The sequence below is a fragment of the Bubalus kerabau genome, chromosome 16 (genome assembly GCF_029407905.1).
Source record: "Bubalus kerabau isolate K-KA32 ecotype Philippines breed swamp buffalo chromosome 16, PCC_UOA_SB_1v2, whole genome shotgun sequence".
Taxonomy (NCBI): Eukaryota; Metazoa; Chordata; class Mammalia; order Artiodactyla; family Bovidae; genus Bubalus; species Bubalus kerabau.
This window is the reverse complement of record NC_073639.1, coordinates 39,346,475-39,373,169: the sequence shown is the minus strand read 5'-3', so window position 1 is coordinate 39,373,169 and position 26,695 is coordinate 39,346,475. Positions and strand designations below refer to the sequence as shown.

The 26,695-nt window shown below is 36.4% G+C and overlaps 1 protein-coding gene across 5 annotated transcripts in view; it reads left to right on the top strand.

The window, feature by feature from the left end:
• The first annotated feature begins 205 nt into the window (after window positions 1-205).
• ADAD1 (adenosine deaminase domain containing 1) overlaps window positions 206-26,695 on the top strand; it is a 78,143-nt gene continuing 51,653 nt past the window's right edge. For 3 of the 5 annotated variants that reach the window (XM_055549883.1, XM_055549882.1, XM_055549881.1), the window contains exons 1-6: window positions 206-342; window positions 728-907; window positions 1,651-1,839; window positions 4,205-4,372; window positions 8,498-8,566; window positions 12,375-12,500. In XM_055549883.1, coding sequence (XP_055405858.1) covers window positions 736-907; window positions 1,651-1,839; window positions 4,205-4,372; window positions 8,498-8,566; window positions 12,375-12,500 — 724 coding nt within the window. In that variant the 5' untranslated portion in view covers window positions 206-342; window positions 728-735. The remainder of the gene's footprint in view (window positions 343-727; window positions 908-1,650; window positions 1,840-4,204; window positions 4,373-8,497; window positions 8,567-12,374; window positions 12,501-26,695) is intronic. The other 2 variants (XM_055549884.1, XM_055549885.1) reach the window with 2 other exon arrangements.

Here is a 26,695-nt window from a genome sequence, read left to right as displayed (position 1 = left end):
GCGTCACTTGGCATCGCAAATCTTGGAGCTCGGCAGGCACGCGCTGGCTCAGGCGCGGGGGCGGAAGCGTGGGCCGAAAGGACGGTTGGTGATTGGATGAGGCCTGCGTGGGGCGTCCACCCGGTCCTGCGGTGACTCCACGAGGCGGCTTTTGAAAGACGCCCTTCTGGCCGCGTGGCTCTCGAGCCAAGCCGTCTGAAGTGAGAGGTTGAGGCCGGGAGAAAGAAGCAACGGCGTCGTCGGCGGCCGGCCGGCGAGCCCCCGGCCTGCGACCTGGCCTGCGGCTCGGTCAGAGTAGCCCGCCAGCGGAGTCCGGCCAGCCGGGCAAGAAGGACAATACTGGTGGGTGGGAGTTAGGCTGGGGCTCAGGAGTCCGCCAACCGGGTGGCCACTGGAGGGGTCTCAAATTTTTGTTTTCTTTTCCTTTTTTTTTTTTCCTGACCCCTGAGAAAGGCTTTTCACCAAAAACCACGTCGTCCCTCCTTTCCTCCTTGTAGAAGTGCTTTGGGGAGGGGTTTGGGAGACAGATCTGTCACCATAAAACTGGTCACAAAGCAGTCATGACATGGGAGCGCTTGTCATGGGACTGTGTGTCTGTGTGTGTGTGTGTGTGTAAAGGCCATGTATGGGAATGTATGGGAATGTGGTTGTTTTTATTTCAGAGTAAGTATTTTTAGTTTACATAGTACTTTTTAAATTTTCTGCTATTTTTCTTAACGATTTGTAGGTGAGAAAATGTCTGGAAACAATGACTGGTTTCAGAGTTCTCGGGTCCCTAGCTTTGCCCAGATGCTGAAAAAGAACTTGCCAGTTCAGCCATCAGCCCAGACGGTAACTACACCCACAGGATATTCCTCGGAAAGTTACAGCCTGTCAAACATGGCATCCAAGGTTACGCAAGTGACGGGTACAAACTCTTTTACATTTGTAATAATGCCTAAGTTCTATAAGATTCTGGGATGTCCAGTCAGTTTTGATGAGCTTCCAGTTTCACTGTTTCCAGAATATATATCCATTTACCTGTGGCCATGTCCCAACTGAAACTTGGATTTGACTCCCAGCCCAGTAGAAATGCTTCCCCTGGCTGTTCACTTAATTGTTCTTTACCACTTGAGCACAAGACCACTTCCAATGTGTCTTGCCTTTTTGAATTGAGTCTGTGTTTATGCCTTTCAGGAAAGAACTGGATTTATAAGGGGTTATATTCCACATATCACTTACTGTAGTGTTAAGTGTAAAGCCAGGACACACACAGTAAAAATTCAGTTTAATTCAACTTAAAAGGTAAAAATAGTGAATCGAAAGCAGACTCTAGGTTCTGGTACCAAATCTAACTACATTCTAGGCCTCAGTGACCTCATGTGTAAAAATGACTTAGCCTCTGAAGACCTTGACGTCACTGAAATCCTATGATTCTTTGATATCACTTTATACTTTGACAACAGCACTTTGCACAATAGCCTTAGTACTTCAGAAGGTATATACATAACAGGTTAAACTTTTTTAGTAGTAGAAACATTTTTGATGAAAAACACATGTGACTGTGTGCGTAGACTTGTCTTCCATTTTAGGGAAGGGTTTAGTGCTTTTGCTTGTCTTACTACTCTATTTAATTTAACCAAATTGACAAGCATAAACATTTATTTTTAGGTAATTTTCCAGAACCATTGCTTTCCAAAGGTCTTTCATCTATTTCAAATCCTGTCCTTCCACCGAAAAAAATACCTAAAGAATTTATAATGAAATACAAACGTGGAGAGATAAATCCTGTATCAGCCTTGCACCAGTTTGCACAAATGCAGCGGGTTCAGCTTGACCTGAAGGAAACAGTGACAACAGGCAAGTAAAAAGTTGTATCTGGTTGTTACAATACTAGAAAATATTTTCCTATTAAAAGGAGAGTATATATGTGGCACTAAATTAAATTATTTCCTTTATTCACCTAATGTTGGGGTTGGATAATTACTAGTATGTTTTGACAGGATACTTCATAAATGTTTATATTCAAAGTTTAGCATTTTGAAACTCTAAATTTACTCATACAAAAATTTTACAATCGCTGAATTTTAATTTTTTGTGTATGGCTAGTTAAACGGAAATCTCATCAGCCTTGTAGATTATTTTCAAGTGTAACTAGGTACTCCTTATAGCATAAACATGCTTTTGTAGGGATGTTAAATATTTGGACTGATTATTTTTATGAGTATTCTGTGATGATGATGCCTGACAAGAATTACAGTCAAATTTGGCTTCTGAAATATAAAAGTTAGAAGGGAAAATAGCACTTAGGTGACTGATTCTCTCTGTGAAGACTTGCCCGTGACTTAATTTCTCCATTCTCTCTTAAACTGCCCCCTGCTCTTAAGAGGCATTGATAGGCTAAAAGCATGTGAAGCAAAGGAGCACAATCTTTAAAAATCTTCATATGTGTGCATATGTGTGTGTACACACACACACATTATCAAGTAGTTTCCTTTCTTTAATTTTCTATTACTGATACTGTTACCAATAGGGATCTTAGAGCTACTATATGTAGTAGATTGTCATAGTGAAGCCAAATTTCTAGTCATTGATTTGGGTGAAACAGCAGTACATTAACAGGTGACAAAAAAAAGGTAGAGTTTTCCTAGTCCTGTCACTGTAGGTTGGATAACTGGATGTGTTCAATACTGTAGACTGAATTTTTCTGTAATTAGTTAGCTTTCTGCCATTCTGTTGGTCAACTCTTAATTGAACTAAGCAAAACTCAAAAACACAACCCAGTGATTGTTCATAGTGTTCATTTCATGTGCATAGTACTGTCGAATTACCTAATTCTGTAGATTTGATAGAAAAAACACAGTATCAGTATTTTTAAACCAGCTAGGTAGTGTGGATTTAGATGAAGGTAAAGTTTGAGAACCTGGGGCAGAAACAAGATGAAGCTTAAAGTCTCATCTCTCTGATACAGGATACTTAGTAACAAATTTGATGCATAGTATCTCAAACATAAGAATCATCTGGGCCACTTGTTAAAAATATGAGTCGCAGGTTTACTCAATTTGGATTGGAACTCAGGTGATCATGAAGGAAGAAATTTGGGAAACTGAGATCATAGATGTTGGGAGGAAAGCAGTTTATCCTGATACAGTCTGGAGTTGCTTATAAAATCTTGTTGTACATTTTAAAAACCTAGCAGTTATTGGAGTATGTGAGAAAATAATAATAAAGAGGCTTATGTGGAGTGACAGTGTACCTCGCCATTTGTAACCAAAGTAAAGACTTAAGTTTCTTAAAGGCCTCCTGTACTTCCCTGGTGGCTCAGACTGTAAAGAATCTGCCTGCAAGGCAGGAGACCCGGTTTGATCCCTGGGTTGGGAAGATTGCCTGGAGAAGGGCATGGCAACCCACTCCAGTATCCTTGTCTAGAGATTTTCATGGACAGAGGAGCCTTGCTTGGTGCAGACCATGGGGTCACAAAGAGTCAGATATGACTGAGCAACTAACACTATTAGGAAGGCTATAGTCTGAATACCAAAAAGTAAAATTAGAGGATTCCATTTTATTTTTCATCAGGAAAATATGAAAACTAGGTAAATGTAATTGTGTAAAGATACTTTTTCTGGGAATTTTGGATGATTGAACAGTTTCGTTCTTTAGAATATCTTTTTTATTATTGTTTGTTTTGGTTTCCCATGTAAATCCCCACTATGCACCCTAAAGCTGTGATGGATTTGGATTGTTTCTGTGACTCTGATAGAAACATAGGATTTCTTCAAAGGAATTCCTTCTGTTCTGGAGCTTATAAGAGTATCAGGGCACTCAGAGGACAGGAAAAATTCAACTTCATCGGTACTGAGGTTTGAAAGGAGACGTGTTGCCAGATGCTCCACATTTTCCCTTTCATTGATCATTAGATAGACATTTGAATGCCTACCACTGCCAGGCATTATACAAGACACTGTCACTCTGTGTGTGACATGTGCTCTAAAGTTGGCCCTATTGTTGATGCTGAATCTGAAGCCACACTAGCTGCTTGAAGTTTTCCTCAGAACAAGTTTAGGGGTCCACTCAGCTATACTTAAAACCTGTATTGGCCCTACAGAAAAACTGTCAAGCTGAGATTGTTTTATGAAGTTGTACTGGAATGTTTTCCTATTTAACAGACATCTTTTGTAAGATCATTCTGTGAAGTATTACAACTTATTCTGAGTTACTTTTCAAGGTAATGTTATGGGACCATATTTTGCTTTCTGTGCTGTGGTGGATGGTATTCAATACAAGACTGGACTGGGACAAAACAAAAAGGAGTCTAGATCCAATGCAGCAAAATTAGCTCTTGATGAGCTTCTACAGCTGAATGAACCTGAACCAAGAATTTCAGAAACATCAGGTAAATATTTTTTATTATAAAGTAGTGTTGTAAAATGCTTCATTTTCCAGAAAGAGTCATCTGAAAGATTTACAGTAATGAAGTTACTTGCCAACTGCACGATAGAGGTAGCAGAATTTGAATTATTTCCTTCTTTTGCTGATCGCTGAGTTATTTGATAGTAGTTAAAATACTCTTGTATATTTTAGCACGAAAGATATAAACATGTTGCTGAACTGTCTAGTAACTTTGTTATGGGTTTGAGTACTGAAACTTAGTTTTTTCTTTAATTTATTGGATTCTTGTTATGCTCCTAAACTATACATTTAACATGGACAGGTTTTTATGCAATTTTTGTGACATTTGCTTGTGTTAAATTTGATAATGGTAGGATTGCTTGAGAAAATAAGGGCCTAAGGCAGTGGCACCCCACTCCAGTAGTCTTGCCTGGAAAATCCCATGGACAGGGGAACCTGGTAGGCTCCAGTCCATTGGGTCGCTAAGAGTCGGACGGGACTGAGCGACTTCACTTTCACTTCTCACTTTCATGCATTGGAGAAGGAAATGGCAACCCACTCCAGTGTTCTTGCCTGGAGAATCCCAGGGACAGGGGAGCCTGGTGGGCTGCCGTCTATGGGGTCGCACAGAGTCGGACACGACTGAAGCGACTTAGCAGCAGCAGCAAGGTAACATAGCAAGTGGGTTGAGAGTGTAAACTCCAGAAATAGATTGCTCCATATTGAGTATTGTCCCTGGACAGATAAGTTGTTTGCCTTCTAAGCCTTAGTTTCGTCATTTGAAAAATGGAGACAAAGATAGATACCTCCTATATCTGTCATTTTAGAATTCAATAAATAATGCATGCAGAGCCTTTAACCAGTGCTTGGTGAAGAGTAACATAATCAATTAACAGAGGTTATTAATCAATTTGAGGAATATATGTGTTAGCATAGTAAACAGTAACAGTTTTTTTCAGTATTCATTCATTTTGATTTTTTTTAATTTATTCATTTTGGTTTTGATTTCATTTAGATTACATTTTGTTTTCCCTATAAATGAGGCAACTTCAATAAAGAAAAACATTTAAATTTGATTTAAACAGTGACAGTTGACTATTTTTAAATTCAAATTATCACTTTGTTTTATGACTGGACTTTTTTTTTGTTTATAACTTGTTAATTGTAATATTTCTTTTGTAACACTTCCCTTAAGGTCATTTTGTTCTTTAAGTACAATCTGTATTTCATATGTTTTAATTTTTCTGTTTAAGTAAAACCATTATTTAATAATTAAAAGTGATCTATTTTGCCACGTCTCAAATTTGATGTGTATATTTCATTATTTTAAAAATAGTTTGTCATAGTTTGGATTAAATAACTACTCAGGAAGTATTTTGTTAATTTTCATATTTCTGCTCCCTATATTTCAGATTTATTAATTTTTTTAGGACTAGATGCGATTTTGCAGTCTTACATATATTGGCAGTTTATTAATGGAAAAATCTCTATATATAATTTTTTATAAGCTATCAACCCACTTAGGTATGTGCCCAGAAATATTTTCCCTATTTCTTTCCAACCATTGCATACATTCAAATCACTAAATCTGTGGTTTGAAGATCTGCTATGTTTCAGACAGTTTTCCCAGGAGCCACCTGCCAATACACAAGATGCAGGAAATGTGGATTCTATCCCTGGATCAGGAGGATTCCCTGAAGGAGGAAATGGTGACCCACTCCAGTGTTCTTGCCTGGAAAATTCCATGGGCAAAGGAGCCTGGTGGGCTACAGCCCATATGGGGGTGCAAAGAGGACATGACTGAGCACGCACACATGCATGAGTGTTCCAGGGGCTGTGATAAACACTGGGAATCTAGACTCAAATAAGACCCATCTTATACCCTCAAAGAATTAAAATACTTTGTTGAAATCAAGTTAAAACATATCTACAGAATTTCCCAATTTCTAATTTAATTACTAGAAAAGGATATTTACAATTGGTTTCTCATGAAAAATGCATTTCCTTAAAAGTTTTCAAAACGTTTATCTAGGGCTAGCAAATCTTTTGCCCTTTGGCTACAATTTTTAGTTTCTAAACATTTATATTTTCCTTTTTTGTGAACATTAAAGTAGCATTTTCCCATCTCCAGTGATAGCATTTTAATATTGAACATTGTTTTCTCAAAGAATGACAGAAATGCATTAATTATGACTAAACTTTCTTTCAGTTCAGTTCAGTCACTCAGTCATGTCCCAGTCTTTATGACCCCTGAACCACAGCACACCAGGCCTCCCTGTCCATCACCAGCTCCTGGAGTCTACCCAAACCCATGTCCATTGAGTTTTGAAAAAGTTTTGAAAAATTTTGAAAAATTTTTTTTGTTTGTTTCCTGTGCCTTTGACATCATGTCCAAGAAATCATTGCCAGATCCGGTGTCATGAAGCTTTTCCCATGTTTTCTTATAAGAATTTTATAGTTTTAGCTCTGATGTTTGAGTCTTTGATCCATATTGTGTTAATTTTTGTATAATAGTGTTATTTAAGGGATCTGACTTCATTTATTTGCATGTGAATATCTAGTTTTTCCAGCATCATTTTTAGAAAAGACTGTTCTTTCCCCTCATTAGACTTATTAGAAAAGACCCTGATGCTGGGAAAGATTGAAGGCAGGAGGAGGAGGAGATGACAGAGGATGAGATGGTTGGATGGCATCACCAGCTTGATGGACCTGAGTTTGAACAAGCTCTGGGAGTTGGTGATGAACAGGGAAGCCTGGCAGCTGCAGTCCATGGGGTCACAGAGTCAGAAACAACCGAGCAACTGAACTGAGCTGTCATTTCCCCTATTGAATGGTAGTGGTGCTCTTGTTGAGGATTATTTGAAGGCCTTTTAAAAAATTTATTTTTGCACTCTCTATTCTATTTCATTGGTCTATATGACATTACCACAGTTTTGATTACTGTCACTTTAGTATTAAGTTTTGAAATCAGGAAGTGTGAGTCCTTCAACTTTGTTCTTCTTTTTCAAGATTATTTTCCCTGTTTGTTTATGGTGTTTCAAAATGTAGACCAACTTGTACAGTCACATTTTCTTATTTATTGAAAGCATTTGTGCTTGATAAACAAGATTAATATCTTTAGTTTTCATTTCACCCACTGAACAGATGGGAAAAAATCCATCTTCCTCTGAGTTTTTAGAGTTCTGCTTATCTAAAGTTAAGAGTGTATATATCTAACTATAGTCAACATTTACTTAACTAATGTGAACCCCAAGATGACATTGTCAATCTTTCTTTGTTAATTTCTGTGTTTTCAACCAGTTTTTCATTTTACTCAAAGTGAGGTCCAGAGTAGCAGTTCTGTTTACTGCCTTTGTCTTTATGAATGATTCTTGAGAGATGCTAACTACTTTAGTTGAACCTTTGCTCCTGGACTTTTTTCATTTAAACTTTACTGATCTTTTTTGTCCCTTTGATTTAGTGTCCTGCTTTTTTCTTGTTTTTCCTGGATTCCCTAATTTGGAACCAAATTAGAAAGCTATTGCAAAGAATTGGGTAAAAAACTTAGAAAACTTTTTTTTCATGTCAATTACTTTTATTGTGCTACTGGCACAAAAGAATGAAATTGTTTCTGAATTATGTTTAGGTCTTTAAATTACTCATTTAACAAGTTCATTTAAATAAATAACTTAGAAAACTTTGAATGAAGTATTCCCCTACAAAATACTCTGGTAAAATAACATGATAATTTTTACTTACTAAATTAGATTTTTGATAGACTATTAAATACAAATATCTTACAAATCTTTTACCTGGTATTACTGTAAATATAAAATTGTTCATAAGCATTTAAACTAGGGTTTAATTTTAACCGATTTTCAGAATGTTGAATCTGTTACAAAGCAAGCTATATAGTAGCATAAGAATAGGGAACCAGAAATGTATAATTTGGTGTTTGTATAATTGATTTCAGTATAATAAACACATTTAGAAAGGCTGAGCTAATGGATAATTGATGGCCTAGAGTTGGCAGAAGTATATAGAAAAAACAATCATTCTTGGATTGTTGTTTTATTACAGAATAGTATTATACCTGTCCTTTTGAACATTTAAGTTTCATTTTTACCTTATGATTTTGTTTTATTTACAGGTCCTCCTCCTATCCCTGCAGAACCTATTGTTTCACCTGAACCAGTATATGTTTCAAAAGTACATTATGGTAGGAAAGCCCTTTATGATAATTTTTAAAAGAAGATTAACCCAATTAAAAATTATAACAGCATACAATTAAAATATGCAGAGGTATGAAAATGTGCATTAGTAATTTATTATTCAAACCTGTCACACTTCTACAAAGATGAGTATTTCCTTCCATACTCTGCTAAAAATTAGACAAATAATAAAATTGGAGAGGAACAATTGAAGAAGTGGCTTTTTTCCTATGAAGAGATGACTTATCAACATCATGTAACTGCTTTTTTGAAAATTCTGTGCTTTGGTGGGCTGGTCATTAATGAAATCCAGTGGCTTTCTGGTACTTGATGGTTGGGATAGTCATTTCAATCTGTTCACTTTCTTTTAATGGTAGTTGTTACTCAAGCTCAAGAAAACTGTAACTGCAATTAAAGTTACTAATTGTGTGACCTAGAACCACTTACTTCTCTCTGTACACCTTAATTTCTCTACCTGTAAAATGGCTACAATAATAACTGCCTCATAGGGTTATTGTGAGGTTTAAATTAATTTATGCATGTACAAAATCTTGATCAGTGCCTGGCCCACAGTAGGTGCTCACTAAATAGTAACTGCTATTATTTTATTGTAGTATTTATTCTATTCAACACTATATGGTGATTGTTGTATACTTTTCCCATTAGATTGTTAATCTCCTGAAAGGCAGGAAATTATCCTTAATTTCTACATTGCCTACATAGTAGTAACACTTCAGACTTTAAAATTTAGAGTATTTGCAGAACTAAAATGAAGAAGGGCATTTCTTTCTTTGTCCTTTCCAGGTCTGAGGATTAGGATTTGAAAACACTTTTCAGGCTTGGTTTTCCATGGTCTTTCTGAGACAGAAAAAGGCTCTGTACATTTGTGTGCTTGTTTCAAGTAAAAGGACTAGACCAGGGGAAATAGGCACATTCAAAAGGCAAAATCAACCAATAGTTAAATATATTCAGTCAAATATTGTCACTTGATCTAATGATCATAGGAATTGATGAACAGAAGGACAGTGAGTGATCATTTCAACAGGAATGATCTCTTAATATTGAAAGGGGCTCTAGTCTTTTCACCTTCAATGGACATTTTTAATGAATAGTAGAAAGAATCTTAGGTTGATGATGGGCAGATAATACAGATTACTGGTACCCTGAGTATGTGGTTAACAATGTGTTTACAAAAATACATGAGTAGAGTCAGGTTTGGTAGGCTCAGGTAAGGAGTTAAAAAATTAAAAATTAACAGTTCTCTGTTAGGAAAGGGAGGGACAAATATCATTCTTCAGGCTTATGTGTAAACACAGGAGTTGAATATTATCACTTTGAAGAACAGATTTGAGATACATAAATATCTCCTGAACAGCTCCTTTTGGGCCAGTTTTGGAAGGTATCATTTTTTCACAGCCTGTCTACTTTGCCATATTTTTACTGGACTATATCTTCACTTAATATAACCATATTTTGGTTCTGAAGATAGATTCAGGTTCCTTATGATACTAAGGATCACTTGAAATTAGCAGCTGGAAATCAAGGAAATGGTGTTAACATCATATATGTAATGCTTTATCTCATCCTTCATGTCCAGTGATTTGTGAGAACATTTTATTTCCTCAGCAAGCAGCACACATGTATAGGAAAAATGGTATTGCTCCTTATTCATATGCATGCTAATAAGAGATCCATTCAGTAGCAAAGATTTGTTTATATTCACAGGATTCATTATTTCCTTCAACAGCCAGTTAAGATCAAGAGCTTTATCAGCATGTTGTTAACTTCTAAATGTTCTTCATAATATTTAGGTGCAACCTTTTTTATATGCAGCGAAACATTGTCCTGCCATACACATAATTCTTACTCTGTCAGTATTAATTGCAGTGTATTTTTCTGTTCTGTGTCATTGCACAAAATAATTGCTAACTATATAGTCAAAGTGAAAGTCACTGAGTCTTGTCCGACTCTTTGCGACCCCATGAACTATGCAGTCTGTGGAATTCTCCAGGCCAGAATACTGGAGTGGGTAGCCTTTCCCTTCTCCAGGGTTTCTTCCCCACACAGGGATCAAACCCAGGTCTCTTGCATTGCAGGCAGATTCTGTACCAGCTGAGCCACAAGGGAAGCCCAACCATATAGGATGTGATGAAGCAAATTACATTCATTCTTTGGAACCATTAAGAAGGAGGGTAGCATTAATGTCTACCTTTGAATGATGCCCAAGACCAGTTGCAGAGTGGATTTTAGCATGCCCAGTTTTTATTTTTTAAAGTAGTATATGTTTTTATTTGTTTATATTTTTGTTCATCAAAGTATCCATCCTGATAATAGTGGTTGCATTTGGAGAGGAAGACTTCTGAATGTACACCTTTTATATTGCTGTTGGAGTGAAAAAAAGGTTTCATTTTAAAATATCATTAAATGAGTATGCTTCTCCTGTATCATAAGATTTTGGTGATAAGCAGAGCCAAGTTGCTGAATACTTCTCATTCATATTTTTACTATACACTATACATTTTTACCAACACCAAAAACTAATTTTTATGCCACACAATGGTTTTGCAAATTTAAATGAAATATATGCTAGCAGGCAATTGTAATAATTTACACCTTCACACATTGTGGTTAGATAAAAGAATATAACCAGTAGTTCATTCTTCTTTCCCTCAGAATTTCATTTTATGATTTTATTTATGAAGTTCTTTAACTCTTTTTGATGTGACTTTACCTGTTTTTGCTAAGAAAGCATTGACAATATTAACAAACAAAAATTCAAGTTTGACAAATATAAATAAAAACTTGTAAATGGCCTGAGATTAGTTGTATTAACTAAGGCTAATAATGTTAAAATTTTTTATCATTTGTTTGCCTTTTTAATATATTTATTAAGCAGGTAAGAAAAGAATTTCTATGAAAGTAGATTTCTATGTTTCACATATGTGCAATGCATGAGAGCAAAATTGTGTCATTACTTTTTTCCTCTGAAGATATCATGGACTGCAGACCATTTGATAAGACTACTTAGCAGCCATCATGGAACATCAGGAACTTTCAGTGGCTTAGTAAACAAGTAAACTTTGAGAAATACTCTATTAGGTGATTCTGCAACCTCTCATTCTCTAGAATAATGATTCTTCCCTGGGGATACACAAGCATATATACACAAAGCAATAGGTGGCCAAGGTCCTATCTCAGAACCTCAAAACTTTCATATTTTTTAAAAAGTCCATGGGTAAGTTTTGATATATATTCTTGGTTATAACTATTCTGTAGTAATCCTAATTACTTTAAGCTACCTTTATCTCCTTTCAAAGTCTGGGTTTTTTCTCTTTTTTTGTAGGAACATGGAACAATAGCAAGAGTTTAAGTATTTAGTGCTTTTTAGTGGTTCTCAGTGGGGCAAATACTAAGGAGTATATTTTGATTATCACAGTGATTAGGGAAGACTATTGGTTTTCACTGAGATCGTGCTCGTCAGGCAATGTGGGACAGTCCCTTATAACAGAGAATTGTCTTGTGTCCTGTATGACTTTTCAATATTTTATCAAATACAAATCAGTAATCTTATAATTTGTAATACTTGCGCTTCTTTTTTTAAACAAAAATCTATCCAACAGCTCAATAACTTCCAACAGCTCAATAACTTCTATACTTTTAGAATGGAATGCTTTAAAATCTCAGTCATGACATAAATTATAAATTTGCTTACATACCTCTGAAAATTAACTCATTTAGTTGAAAGGTTATTCTGGCCTCTGGAATAAAGCACAGTATTCTTCAAATTCATGTTGCATTTGATTTTTTTTTTTCTAGAAGGGAGACATATTCAGTTTGCAAAGATTTCACAGATTGTTAAAGAAACATTTAGTCAACTAATTTCTAGTCAATCAGACTATCTGAAATGTAGCAACTCATTAGCTGCTTTTATAATTGAAAGAGGTAAGTGTGAGTATTTGCTATGTGTTTATAGAAAAACTATTAAGTAACTTAATGATACTGCAGTAGTATTTAATTAACTTTCTTTGCCCGTATTGATAGTGGTGCTGCATTAATTTGAAATAGCCTTTTCTAGTAGGTGTGGGTTGTTAAAATATACGGAACAGGAACCAATAGAGAACTGCAGAATGGTAAAATACTTAACATTTTAATCAGTAACTATGTTGGAATCACTACCGACTTGAAATCTAACCTCATTATAACAAACATTGAGGACTCTATAAAAATGAACATTTTCTTCACTATCAAGTAATAAAAGATTAAAAAATGAAAAATCATGAATCTCTGGTTTTTCCTGTAATTATTATAATGTGATTTCAATTACATTTTATCTTTTATCCTTTAATGTTCTATATTGATATTAAAAGCATTTGAATTTTATATTCATCTCTGAATAAGACACTGTAGATGATAAAAAAAAAATTTCATATTTGGTTCCTATTCTTAAGGATTTTTTTTAACCTAGATAGGAAGAGAAGATATATATGATTATTCAAGGGTCAACTTAGTTTGAAATCATGGAGCATACCTCCATGCTTTTTTTTTTCTCTCTAGAGATTGCTTTGGTTATTTGGGTGTTTTTATGTTTCCATACAGATTTTACAGTTTGTTCCTGTTCTGTGAAAAATGCTCTTGGTATTTTAATAGGGATTGCACTAAACCTGCAGATTGCCTTGGACAGTAGTATGGTCATTTAAAAAAAATGATTTATTTATTTTAATTGGAGGCTAAAGTAATTACTTTACAATATTGTGGTGTTTTTTGCCATACACTGACATGAATCAGCTCTGGGTGTACATGTGTCACCACGTCCTGAACCCCCCTCCCACTTCCCTCCGCATCCCATCCCTCTGGGTTGTACCAGTGCACCGGCTTAGAGTGCCCTGCTTCATGCATCAAACTTGGTTTGGTCGTCTGTTTCACATATGGTAATATACATGTTTCAGTGCTGTTCTCTCAAGTCATCCCACCCTCACCTTCTCACATAGAGCCCAAAGTTTGTCCTTTACATCTGTGTCTCTTTTGCTGTCTTGCATATAGGGTCGTCATTACCATCTTAATTTCTTCCAGTCTTTGAGCATGGTGTATCTTTCCATTTGTTTGTTGTCATCTTCAGTTCCTTGTCAGTATGATACAGTTTTCTAAGTACAAGTCTTTCCCAAAACTCCTTGGTTAGATTTATTCCTATGTATTTTATTCATTCTGATATAATTTTAAGTGGTATTGCTTTCTTAATTTGTCTTTTTTGATAGTTCATTATTAGTATATAGAAATGCAGAAATTTTCTGTATATTAGTTTCATATCATATAACTTTACTGAATTCATGTATTAGTTGTAATAGTTTTTTGGTGGAGTCTTTAAGAATTTCTGTATATAGTATATCATGGGTGGCAGTTTTACTTCTTTCCATTCAAATTGTATTTCTTTTATTTATTTTTTAATCTGATTACCATGGCTTGGACTTCCAATACTATGTTGAATAAAAGTAGTGAGGGTGAATATCTTTGTCTTAATCCTCTTAAGAGGACATTGCTTTCAGCTTTTCACCATTGAGTATGATGTTGGCTGTGATTTGTCGTATATGGCCTTTATTATGTTGAGGTATGTTCTATCTCTACCCACTTTGTTGAGAGTTTTTTGTTTTTAATCATAAAAGCATGTTAAATTTTGCTGAAAGCTTTTTCTTCATCTATTGAGATAATGTACTTTTTAGTTTTCAGTTGTTTATATGGTGTGTCACATTGATTGATTTGTGGATATTAAACCATCCTAGCATGCCTTGAATAAATCTCACTTGATTATGGTATATGATCTTTCTGTTAATGTATTGTTGAATTTGGTTTGCTAATAATTTGCTGAAGATTTTTTTGCATATGTGTTCTTCAAGCATATTGATCTGTAATTTTTTTTTTTGTGGTATCTTTCTATGGTTTTGGTATCAGCATAATGCTGGCCTTGTAAAGTGAGTTTGAAAGTGACCTTTCCTCTTTAATTTTTTGGAATAGTTTAAGAAGGATGGGTATTAACTCTTCTCTAAATGTTTGGTAGAAGTCACCTGTGAAGCCATCTAGTTCTGGACTTTTGTTTGTTGGGAGTTTTTATATTACTGATTCAATTTCATTACTGGTGATTAATCTGTTCATATTTTCTGTTTCTGCCTGGTGGGTCTTTGGAGATTGTATGTTTCTAGGTATTTATTACTGCTTGTCCATTTTATTGGCAAATTATGGTTCATAGTAATCTCTCATATTTCTTTATATTTCTGTGGCATCAGTTGTAATTTAACCTTTTTCATTTCTGATTTTATTTATGTGGCTTGTCTTTTTTTTTTATGTATCTGGCTAAAGGTTATAAATTTTGTTTCTTTTCAAAGAACCAACTGTTTTTTCCATTGATCTTTTTTGTTTTCTTCAGTCTCTATTTTATTCATTTCCATTGTTATCTTTATGATTTTTACTAACCTTTGTTGTTCCGTCGCTCAGTCATGTCTGACTCTCTGCAGCCCCATGGACTGCAATATGCCAGGCTTCCCTGTTCTTCACAATCTCCTGGAATTTGCTCAAAATTCTAACTTTAGTTTTTGTTTCTTCTTATATTCTAGTTCCTTTAGATATAAGGTTGGATGACTTGTTTGAAAATTTTCTTCTTTCCTGAAGTAGACTTATTTATTTTATTTTGGCTGTGCTGCATCTTCATTGCTGCACTGGCTTTTTCTCTAGTTGCTGTGAGAAGGGGCTACTCTCTAGTTTGACCGTGTGGTCTCAGTAGTTGCAGTGCACCAGCTTAATTGCTCCCTGGCATGTGAGACCTTCCCAGTCAGTCAGTCAGTCAGTTCAGTCACTCAGTCGTGTCCAACTCTTTGCCAGACCAGGGGTCAAACCCTTGTTCTCTGCATTGGCAGGCAGATTCTTAACCACCGGACCACCTGGGAAGTCCCTAGACTTGTTTTAATTTCAGTCTTAGATCTGCTTTTGCTACATCCCATAGATTTTGGGTCATTGTATTTGCATTTTCATTTGTGTCTAGATATTTTTTTTAATTTCCTCTTTGATTTCTTCAGTGATCCATTGATTGTTTAGTACCGTGTTGTTTAAAATACATGTGTTTGTGTTTATGTTTCTTTTCTTGTAATTGATTTCCACATTCATAGCATTGTGGTCAGAAAAGATGCTTTATATTAATATGATTTCAGTCTTCTTAAATTTATTGAGACTTATTTTGTGTCATAGCATGTGATCTGTCCTGGAGACTGTTTCACATACACTTGAAAAGAATGTATATTCTGCTATTTTGATGAAATGTTCCATATATGTTCAATTCTGTCTGGTCTGGTGTGTCATCTAAGACCAGTGTTTTCAAATTAATTTTATGTCTGGATGGTCTGGCTATTGATGTGAATGGGGTGTAGCCCCCTACTATTGTATTATTGTCAATTTCTCCCATTATGTTTATTAATACATTCTTTATGTATCTGGATTCTCCTATGTTGAATGCTTTACATTTACACTCGCTATGTGTTCTTTTCAGATTGACCCTTTATCATTGTATAGTGCTCTTTTTTATCTTTTTACTGTCTTTTTCTTCCATTTGCATGAAAAATCTTTGTCCCTTTCACTTTCAACCTGTATGTTTTTGTAGATCTGAAGTGAGTCTCTTGCAGGCAGTAATGTGTATCTTGTTTTCTATTCATTCAGCTACTTCATGTCTTTTTTATTGGAGCTTTTAGTCCATTTACATTTGAAGTAATTACTGACAGGTTAATACTTATTGACATTTTGTTACTTGTTTTCAGCTTATTTTTATAGTTCTCTTTTGTTCCTTTTTTCTTTTGCTGTCTTTTGTGATTTGATGACCATCTGTAGTAGTTGAGTTTGGATTCCTTTCTCTTTTTTGTGTGCATCTCTATTATAGATTTTTGGTTTATGCCTACCATGAGGTTCATATATTAATATAACTATATACATGAGTGATTATTTTACGTTGATGATCTCAAACTGAGAAGGACAGGGTTATAGAAAGTCCACATAAATAGGAGGTAAAAAGAAAAATGAATGGTATCTTCTGAACATAGGGTTTCAAATCTCAAATGGGGTACAGCAAAAAGTTATTCTGTTGCCTTTATTCATAAAAGGCAAAAATTTAGACAAAGTATAATGTAAAACATCTGCCTTTTAAATTGAGATATTACTGAAGTATTTTTAAAACTTTGCTTCTTAGGAGACTCTCAAACTTTTTTTTAAACTTTTTATTTTGCACTGTAGTATAGCCAATTGACAATGTTGTGATAGTTTCAGGTGAACAGTGAAGGGACTCAGCCGTGCATGTACATGTATCCATTCTCCCCCAAACCCCCTCCCGTCCAGGCTGCCATATAAAATTGAGCAGAGTTTCATGTCCTATACAATAGGTCCTTGTTGGTTGTCCATTTTAAATATAACGTGTGTACCTGACCATCCCCACCTCCCTAACTGTCCCTTCCCTTCAGCAACCATAGTTTGCTTTCTAAGTCTGTGAGCCTCTCTCTGTTTTGTAAGTAAGTTCATTTGTGGAAGACTCTCAAACTCTTATTTGAAGGTGTGGAATTATTGATATTTTTCCATATTTTTGGTCAATGTTTTTGCTAACTTTAAAATGATAAAATAGAATTTTTCATTGAATTATAGGCCTAATTCACTCACTTAACCTAATCTCTTTTTATATTAATACCTGGCATTTATTGGGTTGGCCAAAAAGTGCCTTTCGTTTTTAAGTAAGAGACAGATTTTTTATTTTCACCAAGAATGTTGATGATGTTGTTTAGTCACTAAGCAATGTCTGACTCTTTGTGACCCCATGGACCGTAGCACACCAAGCTCCTCTGTTCTCTACTATTTCATGGAGTTTGCCCAGATTCATGTCAGTTGAGTTGGTGATGCTCTCTAACCATATCAAACTCTGCCACCCCCTTCTCCACCTGTTCTCAGTTTTTCCCAGGTCCAGGGTCTTTTGCAGTGAGTCAACTCTTAGCATCAGGTGACCAGTGTATTAGAGCTTCAGGAACAGTCCTTCCAATGAATATCCAGGGTTGATTTCCTTTAGGATTGACTGGTTTGATCTCCTTGCAGTCTAAGGGACTCTGAAGACTCTTTTCCAGCATCACAATTCAAAAGGATCAATTCTTTGGAGCTCAGCCTTCTTTATGGTCCAGCTCTCACATCCATACATGACTACTGGGAAAACCGTAGTTTTGGCTATACATACCTTTGTCAGCAATGTGATGTTTCTGCTTTGTAATATACTGTCTAGGTTTGTCATAGCTTTCCTTCCAAGGAGCAGGTGTCTTTTAATTTTATGGCTGCAGTCACCATCAACAGTAATTTTGGAGCCCAAGAAAATAAAATCTGTCACTGTTCCCACTTTTTATCCCATCTATTTGCCATGAAATGATGGGACCAGATGCTATGATCTTGGTTTTTTGAATGTTAAGTTTTAAGCCAGGTTTTTCACTCTCCTCTTTTACTTTCATCAAGAGGCTCTTTAGTTGCTCTTCACTTTCTGCCATTACACTGGTAACATCTGCATATCTGAGGTTATTGATATTTGTACCAGAAGTCTTGATTCCAGCTTGCAAATCATCTAGCCTGGCAATCCACATAATGTACTCTGAATATAAGTTAAATAAACAGGGTGACAATATACAGCCTTGTCGTACTCCTTTCCCAACTTTGAACCACTCCATTGGTTCCATGGAACAAACCAGTCTGTTTTCCATGTCCAGTTATAACTGTTGCTTCCTGACCCACATACAGGTTTTTTTAGGAGACAGGTGTAAGGTGATTTGGTATTCCATGGACATCAGACCCTGCCTGGGCTACAGTCCATGAGATAGCAAAAAGTCAGATGTAACTGAGAGACTAACACACAAGGTGGTCTGGTATTTACAGCTATTTAAGAATTTTTCAGTTTGTTGTGATCAACAGTCAAAGGCTTTAGCATAGTCAATGAAGCAGAAGTAGATGATTTTCTGGAACTTGCTTGCTTTCTCCATGATCCAATGAATTTTAGCAGTTTGATCTCTGGCTCTGCTGCCTCTTTGAAACCTGGCTCATGCATCTGGAAGTTCTCAGTTTACACACTGCTAAAGCCTCGCTTGAAGGATTTTGAGCAATAACCTTGCTAGCATGTGAAGTAACCACAGTAGTATGGTAGTTTGAACATTCTTTGGCATTGACCTTCTTTAGTATTAGAATGAAAACTGACCTTTTCCAGTCCTGTGGCCACTGCTGAGTTTTCCAAATTTGCTGACAGTAATTACTGAGTGCAGCACTTTAACAGCATCATCTTTTAGGATTTGAAATAGCTCAGTTGGAATTCTGTCACCTCCATAGCTTTGTAATAATGCTTCCTATGGCCCACTTGACTTCACAATCCAGGATATCTGAATCTAGGTAAGTGACCACATCATCATGGTTATCTGGATCATTAAGACCTTTTTTGTATAGTAGTTCTATATTCTTGCCACCTCTTCTTAATCTATTTTAGGTCCTTACCATTTCTGTCATTTATTATGCCAATTCTTACATGAAATGTTCCCTTGCTATCTGCAGTTTTCTTGAAGAGATCTCTATAGTCTTTCCCATTCTATTGTTTTCCTGTTTCTTTGCATTGTTTATGTAAGAAGGCCTTCTCTCTCCTTACTATTCTCTGAAACTCTGCATTCAGTTGAGTTTGTCTTTCCCTTTCTCCCTTGACTTTGATTTGTCCTCTTTCCTCAGCTGTTTATAAAGTCTCCTCAGACAACCACTTTGCCTTCTTGCATTTCTTTATATTGAGGATGGTTTTGGCGACTGTCTACTGTACAGTGTTGTGAACCTTCATTCTGTAGCTCTTTAGGCATTCTATCTACCAGATCTGATCTCTTGAATCTATTCATCACCTCTACTGTATAATCATAAGGGATTTTATTTAGGTTGTACCTAAATGGCCTAGAGGTTTTCCCTAGTTTCTTCAGTGTAAGCTTAAATTTTGCATTAAGATGCTTATGATCTAAGCCTCAGTCAGCTCTTGTTTTTACTGACTGTATAGAGCTTCTCCATCTTTGGCTACAAAGAATATAATCAATCTGATTTTGGTATTGACCATCTGGTGATGTCCATGTGTAGAGTCATCTCTTGTGTTGTTGTTAGAGGGTGTTTGCTATGACCAGTACATTCTCTGTCTCAGAGAAGGCAATGGCACCCCACTCCAGGACTTTTGCCTAGAAAATCCCATGGACGGAGGACCCTGGTAGGCTGCAGCCCATGGGGTTGCTAGAGTTGGACACAACTAAGCAACTTCACTTTGACTTTTCACTTTCATGCATTGGAGAAGGAAATGGCAACCCACTCCAGTGTTCTTGCCTGGAGAATCCCAGGGACGGGGGAGCCTGGTGGGCTGCCGTCTATGTGGTCGCACAGAGTCGGACACGACTGAAGTGACTTAGCAGTAGCATCAGTAGCAGTACATTCTCTTGACATAATTCATCAGCCTTTGCCCTGCTTCATTTTGTTCTCCAAGGCCAAACTTGCCTGTTACTCCAGGTATTTCTTGACTTCCTAATTTGCACTCCAGTCCCCTATCATGACATCTTTTATGGATATTGGTTCTAGAAGGTGTTGTAGGTCTTCATAGAACTGGTCAGCTTCAACTTCTTTGGCATCAGTGGTCAGGGCATAGACTTGGATTACTGGATGTTGAATGGTTTGCCTTGGAAACAAACAGAGATCATTCTGTCGTTTTTGAGCTCACACCCAAGTAATGCATTTCAGACTCTTTTGTTGACTGTGAGGACTGCTCTGTGTCTTCTAAGGGATTCTCTCCCATAGTAGTAGATATAATGGTCATATGAATTAAGTTCTCCCATTCCCGTCCATTTTAGTTCACTGATTCTTAAGATGTCAGTGTTCAATCTTGCCGTCTCCTACCTGACCATGTCCAATTTTCCTCGATTCATGGACATAACATTCCAGATTCCTATACAATGTTGTTCTTGACAGCTTCAGACTTTACTTTGACCACCAGACACACAGCTGATCTGCTTTGGCCCACCTGCTTCATTCTTACTAGTTGTTCAGTCCCTCAGTCATGTTCAACATTTTGCGACCCAAAGAACTGCAGCATGCCAGGCTTCCATGTCCCTTCACCATCTCCCAGACCTTGTTCAAACTCATGTTCATTGAGTCAGTGATGCCATCCAACCATCTTGTCCTCTGTCATCCCCTTCTCCTGCCTTCAGTCTTTCCCAGCATCAGGGTATTTTCCAGTGAGTCAGCTCTTCACAACAGGTGGCCAAAGTACTGGAGCTTCAGCATCAGTCCTTCCAGTTCAGGGTTGATTTCCTTTAGGGTTGACTGGTTTGATCTCCTTGCAGTCCAAGGGACTCTCAAGACTTCTCAAACATCACAGTTCAAAAGCATCAATTCTTTGACTCTCAGCCTTCTTTATGGTCCAACTCTCACATCCATACATGACTACTGGAAAAACCATAGCTTTGACTATACATTCCTTTGTCAGCAAAGTAATGTCTATGCTTTTTAATACACTGTCCAGGCTTTTGATAGCTTTGATCCAAGGAGTGAGCATCTTTTAATTTCATGGCTTCAGTCACCGCAGTGATTTTGGAGCCAAAGAAGATAAAAGTTTGTCACTGTTTTCATTGTTTCTCCATCTGTTTGCCATAGGTGATGAAACTTGATGCCATGATATTAATTTTTTGAATGTTGAGTTTTTTTGTTTTTTTTTTGTAGTGATAAAATTTTATTATTTACTGTATATAAATTATATTTCTGAACTCCCATATTCATTTCTCTGAAGTAATAGGGTAAACCAAGTCAGAGGTTCCTGGCTGCATAGCAGAATCACTTGGGAAGCTTTTAAAAGCACTGATATTCAGAAAAAAAGTACTAATATTTGGTTTACATGCCCAAAAATTGTCATTTTAATTTCCTCGGTTTGGGGCTTAAGCACTGTCATTTTCTTCAGAAACTTTTTAACTATTTCTTTTTTTTTTTTAATTTATTTTATTTTTAAACTTTACATAATTGTATTAGTTTTGCCAAATAACAAAATGAATCCGCCACAGGTATACATGTGTTCCCCATCCTGAACCCTCCTCCCTCCTCCCTCCCCATTCCATCCCTCTGGGTTGTCCCAGTGCACCAGCCCCAAGCATCCAGTATCGTGCATTGAACCTGGACTGGCAACTCATTTCATACATGATACTTTACATGTTTCAATGCCATTCTCCCAAATCTTCCCACCCTCTCCCTCTCTCACAGAGTCCATAAGACTGTTCTATACATCAGTGTCTCTTTTGCTGTCTCGTACACAGGGTTATTGTTACCATCTTTCTAAATTCCATATATATGCGTTAGTATACTGTATTGGTGTTTTTCTTTCTGGCTTACTTCACTCTGTATAATAGGCTCCAGTTTCATCCACCTCATTAGAACTGATTCAAATGTATTCTTTTTAATGGCTGAGTAATACTCCATTGTGTATATGTACCACCGCTTTCTTATCCATTCATCTCCTGATGGACATCTAGGTTGCTTCCATGTCCTGGCTATTATAAACAGTGCTGCGATGAACATTGGGGTACACGTGTCTCTTTCCCTTCTGGTTTCCTCAGTATGTATGCCCAGCAGTGGGATTGCTGGATCATAAGGCAGTTCTATTCCCAGTTTTTTAAAGAATTCCACACTGTTCTCCATAGTGGCTGTACTAGTTTGCATTCCCACCAACAGTGTAAGAGGGTTCCCTTTTCTCCACACCCTCTCCAGCATTTATTGCTTGTAGACTTTTGGATCGCAGCCATTCTGACTGGTGTGAAATGGTACCTCATAGTGGTTTTGATTTGCATTTCTCTGATAATGAGTGATGTTGAGCATCTTTTCATGTGTTTGTTAGCCATCTGGATGTCTTCTTTGGAGAAATGTCTATTTAGTTCTTTGGCCCATTTTTTGATTGGGTCATTTATTTTTCTGGAGTTGAGCTGTAGGAGTTGCTTGTATATTCTCGAGATTAGTTGTTTGTCAGTTGCTTCATTTGCTATTATCTTCTCCCATTCTGAAGGCTGTCTTTTCACCTTGCTAATAGTTTCCTTTGATGTGCAGAAGCTTTTAAGGTTAATTAGGTCCCATTTGTTTATTTTTGCTTTTATTTCCAATATTCTGGGAGGTGGGTCATAGAGGATCCTGCTGTGATGTATGTCAGACAGTGTTTTGCCTATGTTCTCCTCTAGGAGTTTTATAGTTTCTGGTCTTACGTTTAGATCTTTAATCCATTTTGAGTTTATTTTTGTGTATGGTGTTAGAAAGTGTTCTAGTTTCATTCTTTTACAAGTGGTTGACCAGATTTCCCAGCACCACTTGTTAAAGAGATTGTCTTTAATCCATTGTATATTCTTGCCTCCTTTGTCAAAGATAAGGTGTCCATATGTGCGTGGATTTATCTCTGGGCTTTCTATTTTGTTCCATTGATCTATATTTCTGTCTTTGTGCCAGTACCATACTGTCTTGATAACTGTGGCTTTGTAGTAGAGCCTGAAGTCAGGTAGGTTGATTCCTCCAGTTCCATTCTTCTTTCTCAAGATCAATTTGGCTATTCGAGGTTTTTTGTATTTCCATACAAATTGTGAAATTATTTGTTCTAGCTCTGTGAAGAATGCTGTTGGAAGCTTGATAGGGATTGCATTGAATCTATAAATTGCTTTGGGTAGTATACTCATTTTCACTATATTGATTCTTCCAATCCATGAGCGTGGTATATTTCTCCATCTGTTAGTGTCCTCTTTGATTTCTTTCACCAGTGTTTTATAGTTTTCTATATATAGGTCTTTAGTTTCTTTAGGTAGATATATTCCTAAGTATTTTATTCTTTCCGTTGCAATGGTGAATGGAATTGTTTCCTTAATTTCTCTTTCTGTTTTCTCATTATTAGTGTATAGGAATGCAAGGGATTTCTGGGTGTTGATTTTTTTTTTTTAATATACCTCAATTTATCTTTTTTTTTTTAATTTTATTTTATTTTTAAACTTTACATAACTGTATTAGATTTGCCAAATATCAAAATGAATCCGCCACAGGTATACATGTCTGGGTGTTGATTTTATATCCTGCAACTTTACTATAGTCATTGATTAGTTCTAGTAATTTTCTGGTGGAGTCTTTAGGGTTTTCTATGTAGAGGATCATGTCATCTGCAAACAGTGAGAGCTTTACTTCTTCTTTTCCAATTTGGAGTCCTTTTATTTCTTTTTCTGCTCTGATTGCTGTGGCCAAAACTTCCAAAACTATGTTGAATAGTAATGGTGAAAGTGGGCACCCTTGTCTTGTTCCTGACTTGAGAGGAAATGCTTTCAATTTTTCACCATTGAGGATAATGTTTGCTGTGGGTTTGTCATATATAGCTTTGATTATGTTGAGGTATGTTCCTTCTATTCCTTCTTTCTGGAGAGTTTTTATCATAAATGGATGTTGAATTTTGTCAAAGGCTTTCTCTGCATCTATTGAGATAATCATATGGTTTTTATTTTTCAATTTGTTAATGTGGTGTATTACATTGATTGATTTGCGGATATTGAAGAATCCTTGCATCCCTGGGATAAAGCCCACTTGGTCATGGTGTATGATCTTTTTAATGTGTTGTTGGATTCTGATTGCTAGAATTTTGTTAAGGATTTTTGCATCTATGTTCATCAGTGATATTGGCCTGTAGTTTTCTTTTTTTGTGGGATCTTTGTCAGGTTTTGGTATTAGGGTGATGGTGGCCTCATAGAATGAGTTTGGAAGTTTACCATCCTCTGCGATTTTCTGGAAGAGTTTGAGCAGGATAGGTGTTAGCTCTTCTCTAAATTTTTGGTAGAATTCAGCTGTGAAGCCGTCTGGACCTGGGCTTTTGTTTGCTGGAAGATTTTTGATTACAGTTTCAATTTCCGTGCTTGTGATGGGTCTGTTAAGATTTTCTATTTCTTCCTGATCGAGTTTTGGAAAGTTGTACTTTTCTAAGAATTTGTCCATTTCTTCCACGTTGTCCATTTTATTGGCATATAATTGTTGATAGTAGTCTCTTATGATCCTTTGTATTTCTGTGTTGTCTGTTGTGATCTCTCCATTTTCATTTCTAATTTTATTGATTTGAGTTTTCTCCCTTTGTTTCTTGATGAGTCTGGCTAATGGTTTGTCAATTTTATTTATCCTTTCAAAAAAACAGCTTTTGGTTTTGTTGATTTTTGCTATGATCTCTTTTGTTTCTTTTGCATTTATTTCTGCTCTAAGTTTTAAGATTTCTTTCCTTCTACTAACCCTGGGGTTCTTCATTTCCTCCTTTTCTAGTTGCTTTAGTTGTAGAGTTAGGTTATTTATTTGACTTTTTTCTTGTTTCTTGAGGTGTGCCTGTATTGCTATGAACTTTCCCCTTAGGACTGCTTTTACCGTGTCCCACAGGTTTTGGGTTGTTGTGTTTTCATTTTCATTCGTTTCTATACAAATTTTGATTTCTTTTTTGATTTCTTCTGTGATTTGTTGGTTATTCAGCAGCGTGTTGTTCAGCCTCCATATGTTGGAATTTTTAATAGTTTTTCTCCTGTAATTGAGATCTAATCTTACTGCATTGTGGTCAGAAAAGATGCTTGGAATGATTTCTATTTTTTTGAATTTACCAAGGCTAGCTTTATGGCCCAGGATGTGATCTATCCTGGAGAAGGTTCCATGTGCAAAAAAAAAAAGGTGAAATTCATTGTTTGGGGATGAAATGTCATATAGATATCAATTAGGTCTAACTGGTCTATTGTATCATTTAAAGTTTGTGTTTCCTTGTTAATTTTCTGTTTAGTTGATCTATCCATAGGTGTGAGTGGGGTATTAAAGTCTCCTACTATTATTGTGTTATTGTTAATTTCTCCTTTCATACTTGTTAGCATTTGTCTTACATACTGCGGTGCTCCTGTGTTGGGTGCATATATATTTATAATTGTTATATCTTCTTCTTGGATTGATCCTTTGATCATTATGTAGTGACCATCTTTGTCTCTTTTCACAGCCTTTGTTTTAAAGTCTATTTTATCTGATATGAGTATTGCTACTCCTGCTTTCTTTTGGTCCCTATTTGCATGGAAAATCTTTTTCCAGCCCTTCACTTTCAATCTGTATGTGTCCCCTGTTTTGAGGTGGGTCTCTTGTAGACAACATATGTAGGGGTCTTGTTTTTGTATCCATTCAGCCAGTCTTTGTCTTTTGGTTGGGGCATTCAACCCATTTACGTTTACGGTAATTACTGATAAGTATGATCCTGTTGCCATTTACTTTATTGTTTTGGGTTCGAATTTATACACCGTTTTTGTGTTTCCTGTCTAGAGAATATCCTTTAGTATTTGTTGGAGAGCTGGTTTGGTGGTGCAGAATTCTCTCAGCTTTTGCTAGTCTGAAAAGCTTTTGATTTCTCCATCATACTTGAATGAGATCCTGGCTGGGTACAATAATCTGGGCTGTAGGTTATTTTCTTTCATCATTTTAAGTATGTCTTGCCATTCCCCCCTGGCTTGGAGAGTTTCTATGGAAAGATCAGCTGTTATCCTTATGGGTATTCCCTTGTGTGTTATTTGTTGTTTTTCCCTTGCTGCTTTTAATATTTGTTCTTTGTGTTTGATCTTTGTTAATTTGATTAATATGTGTCTTGGGTGTTTCGCCTTGGGTTTATCCTGTTTGGGACTCTCTGTGTTTCTTGGACTTGGGTGATTATTTCCTTCCCTGAATGTTGAGTTTTAACCCAGCTTTTTTTCTCTTCTCTTTCACCTTCATCAAGGAGCTCTTTAGCTCCTCTTCACTTTCTGCCATAAAGACGGTGTCATCTGCGTATCTGAGGTTATTAATATTTTTCCCCGCAGTCTTGATTCCAGCTTGTGCTTCATCTAGCCTGGAATTTCACATGATGTACTCTGCATAGAAGTTAAGTAAGCAGGGTGACAACATACAACCTAGACACACTCCTTTCCCAATTTGGAACCACTCTGTTGTTCCATGTACTGTTCTACCTGTTGCTTCTTGACCTGCATACAGGTTTCTCAGGATTGCCCTTCACTCTTGCCCAGTAGCATATTTGACACCTTCCAACCTGTGGT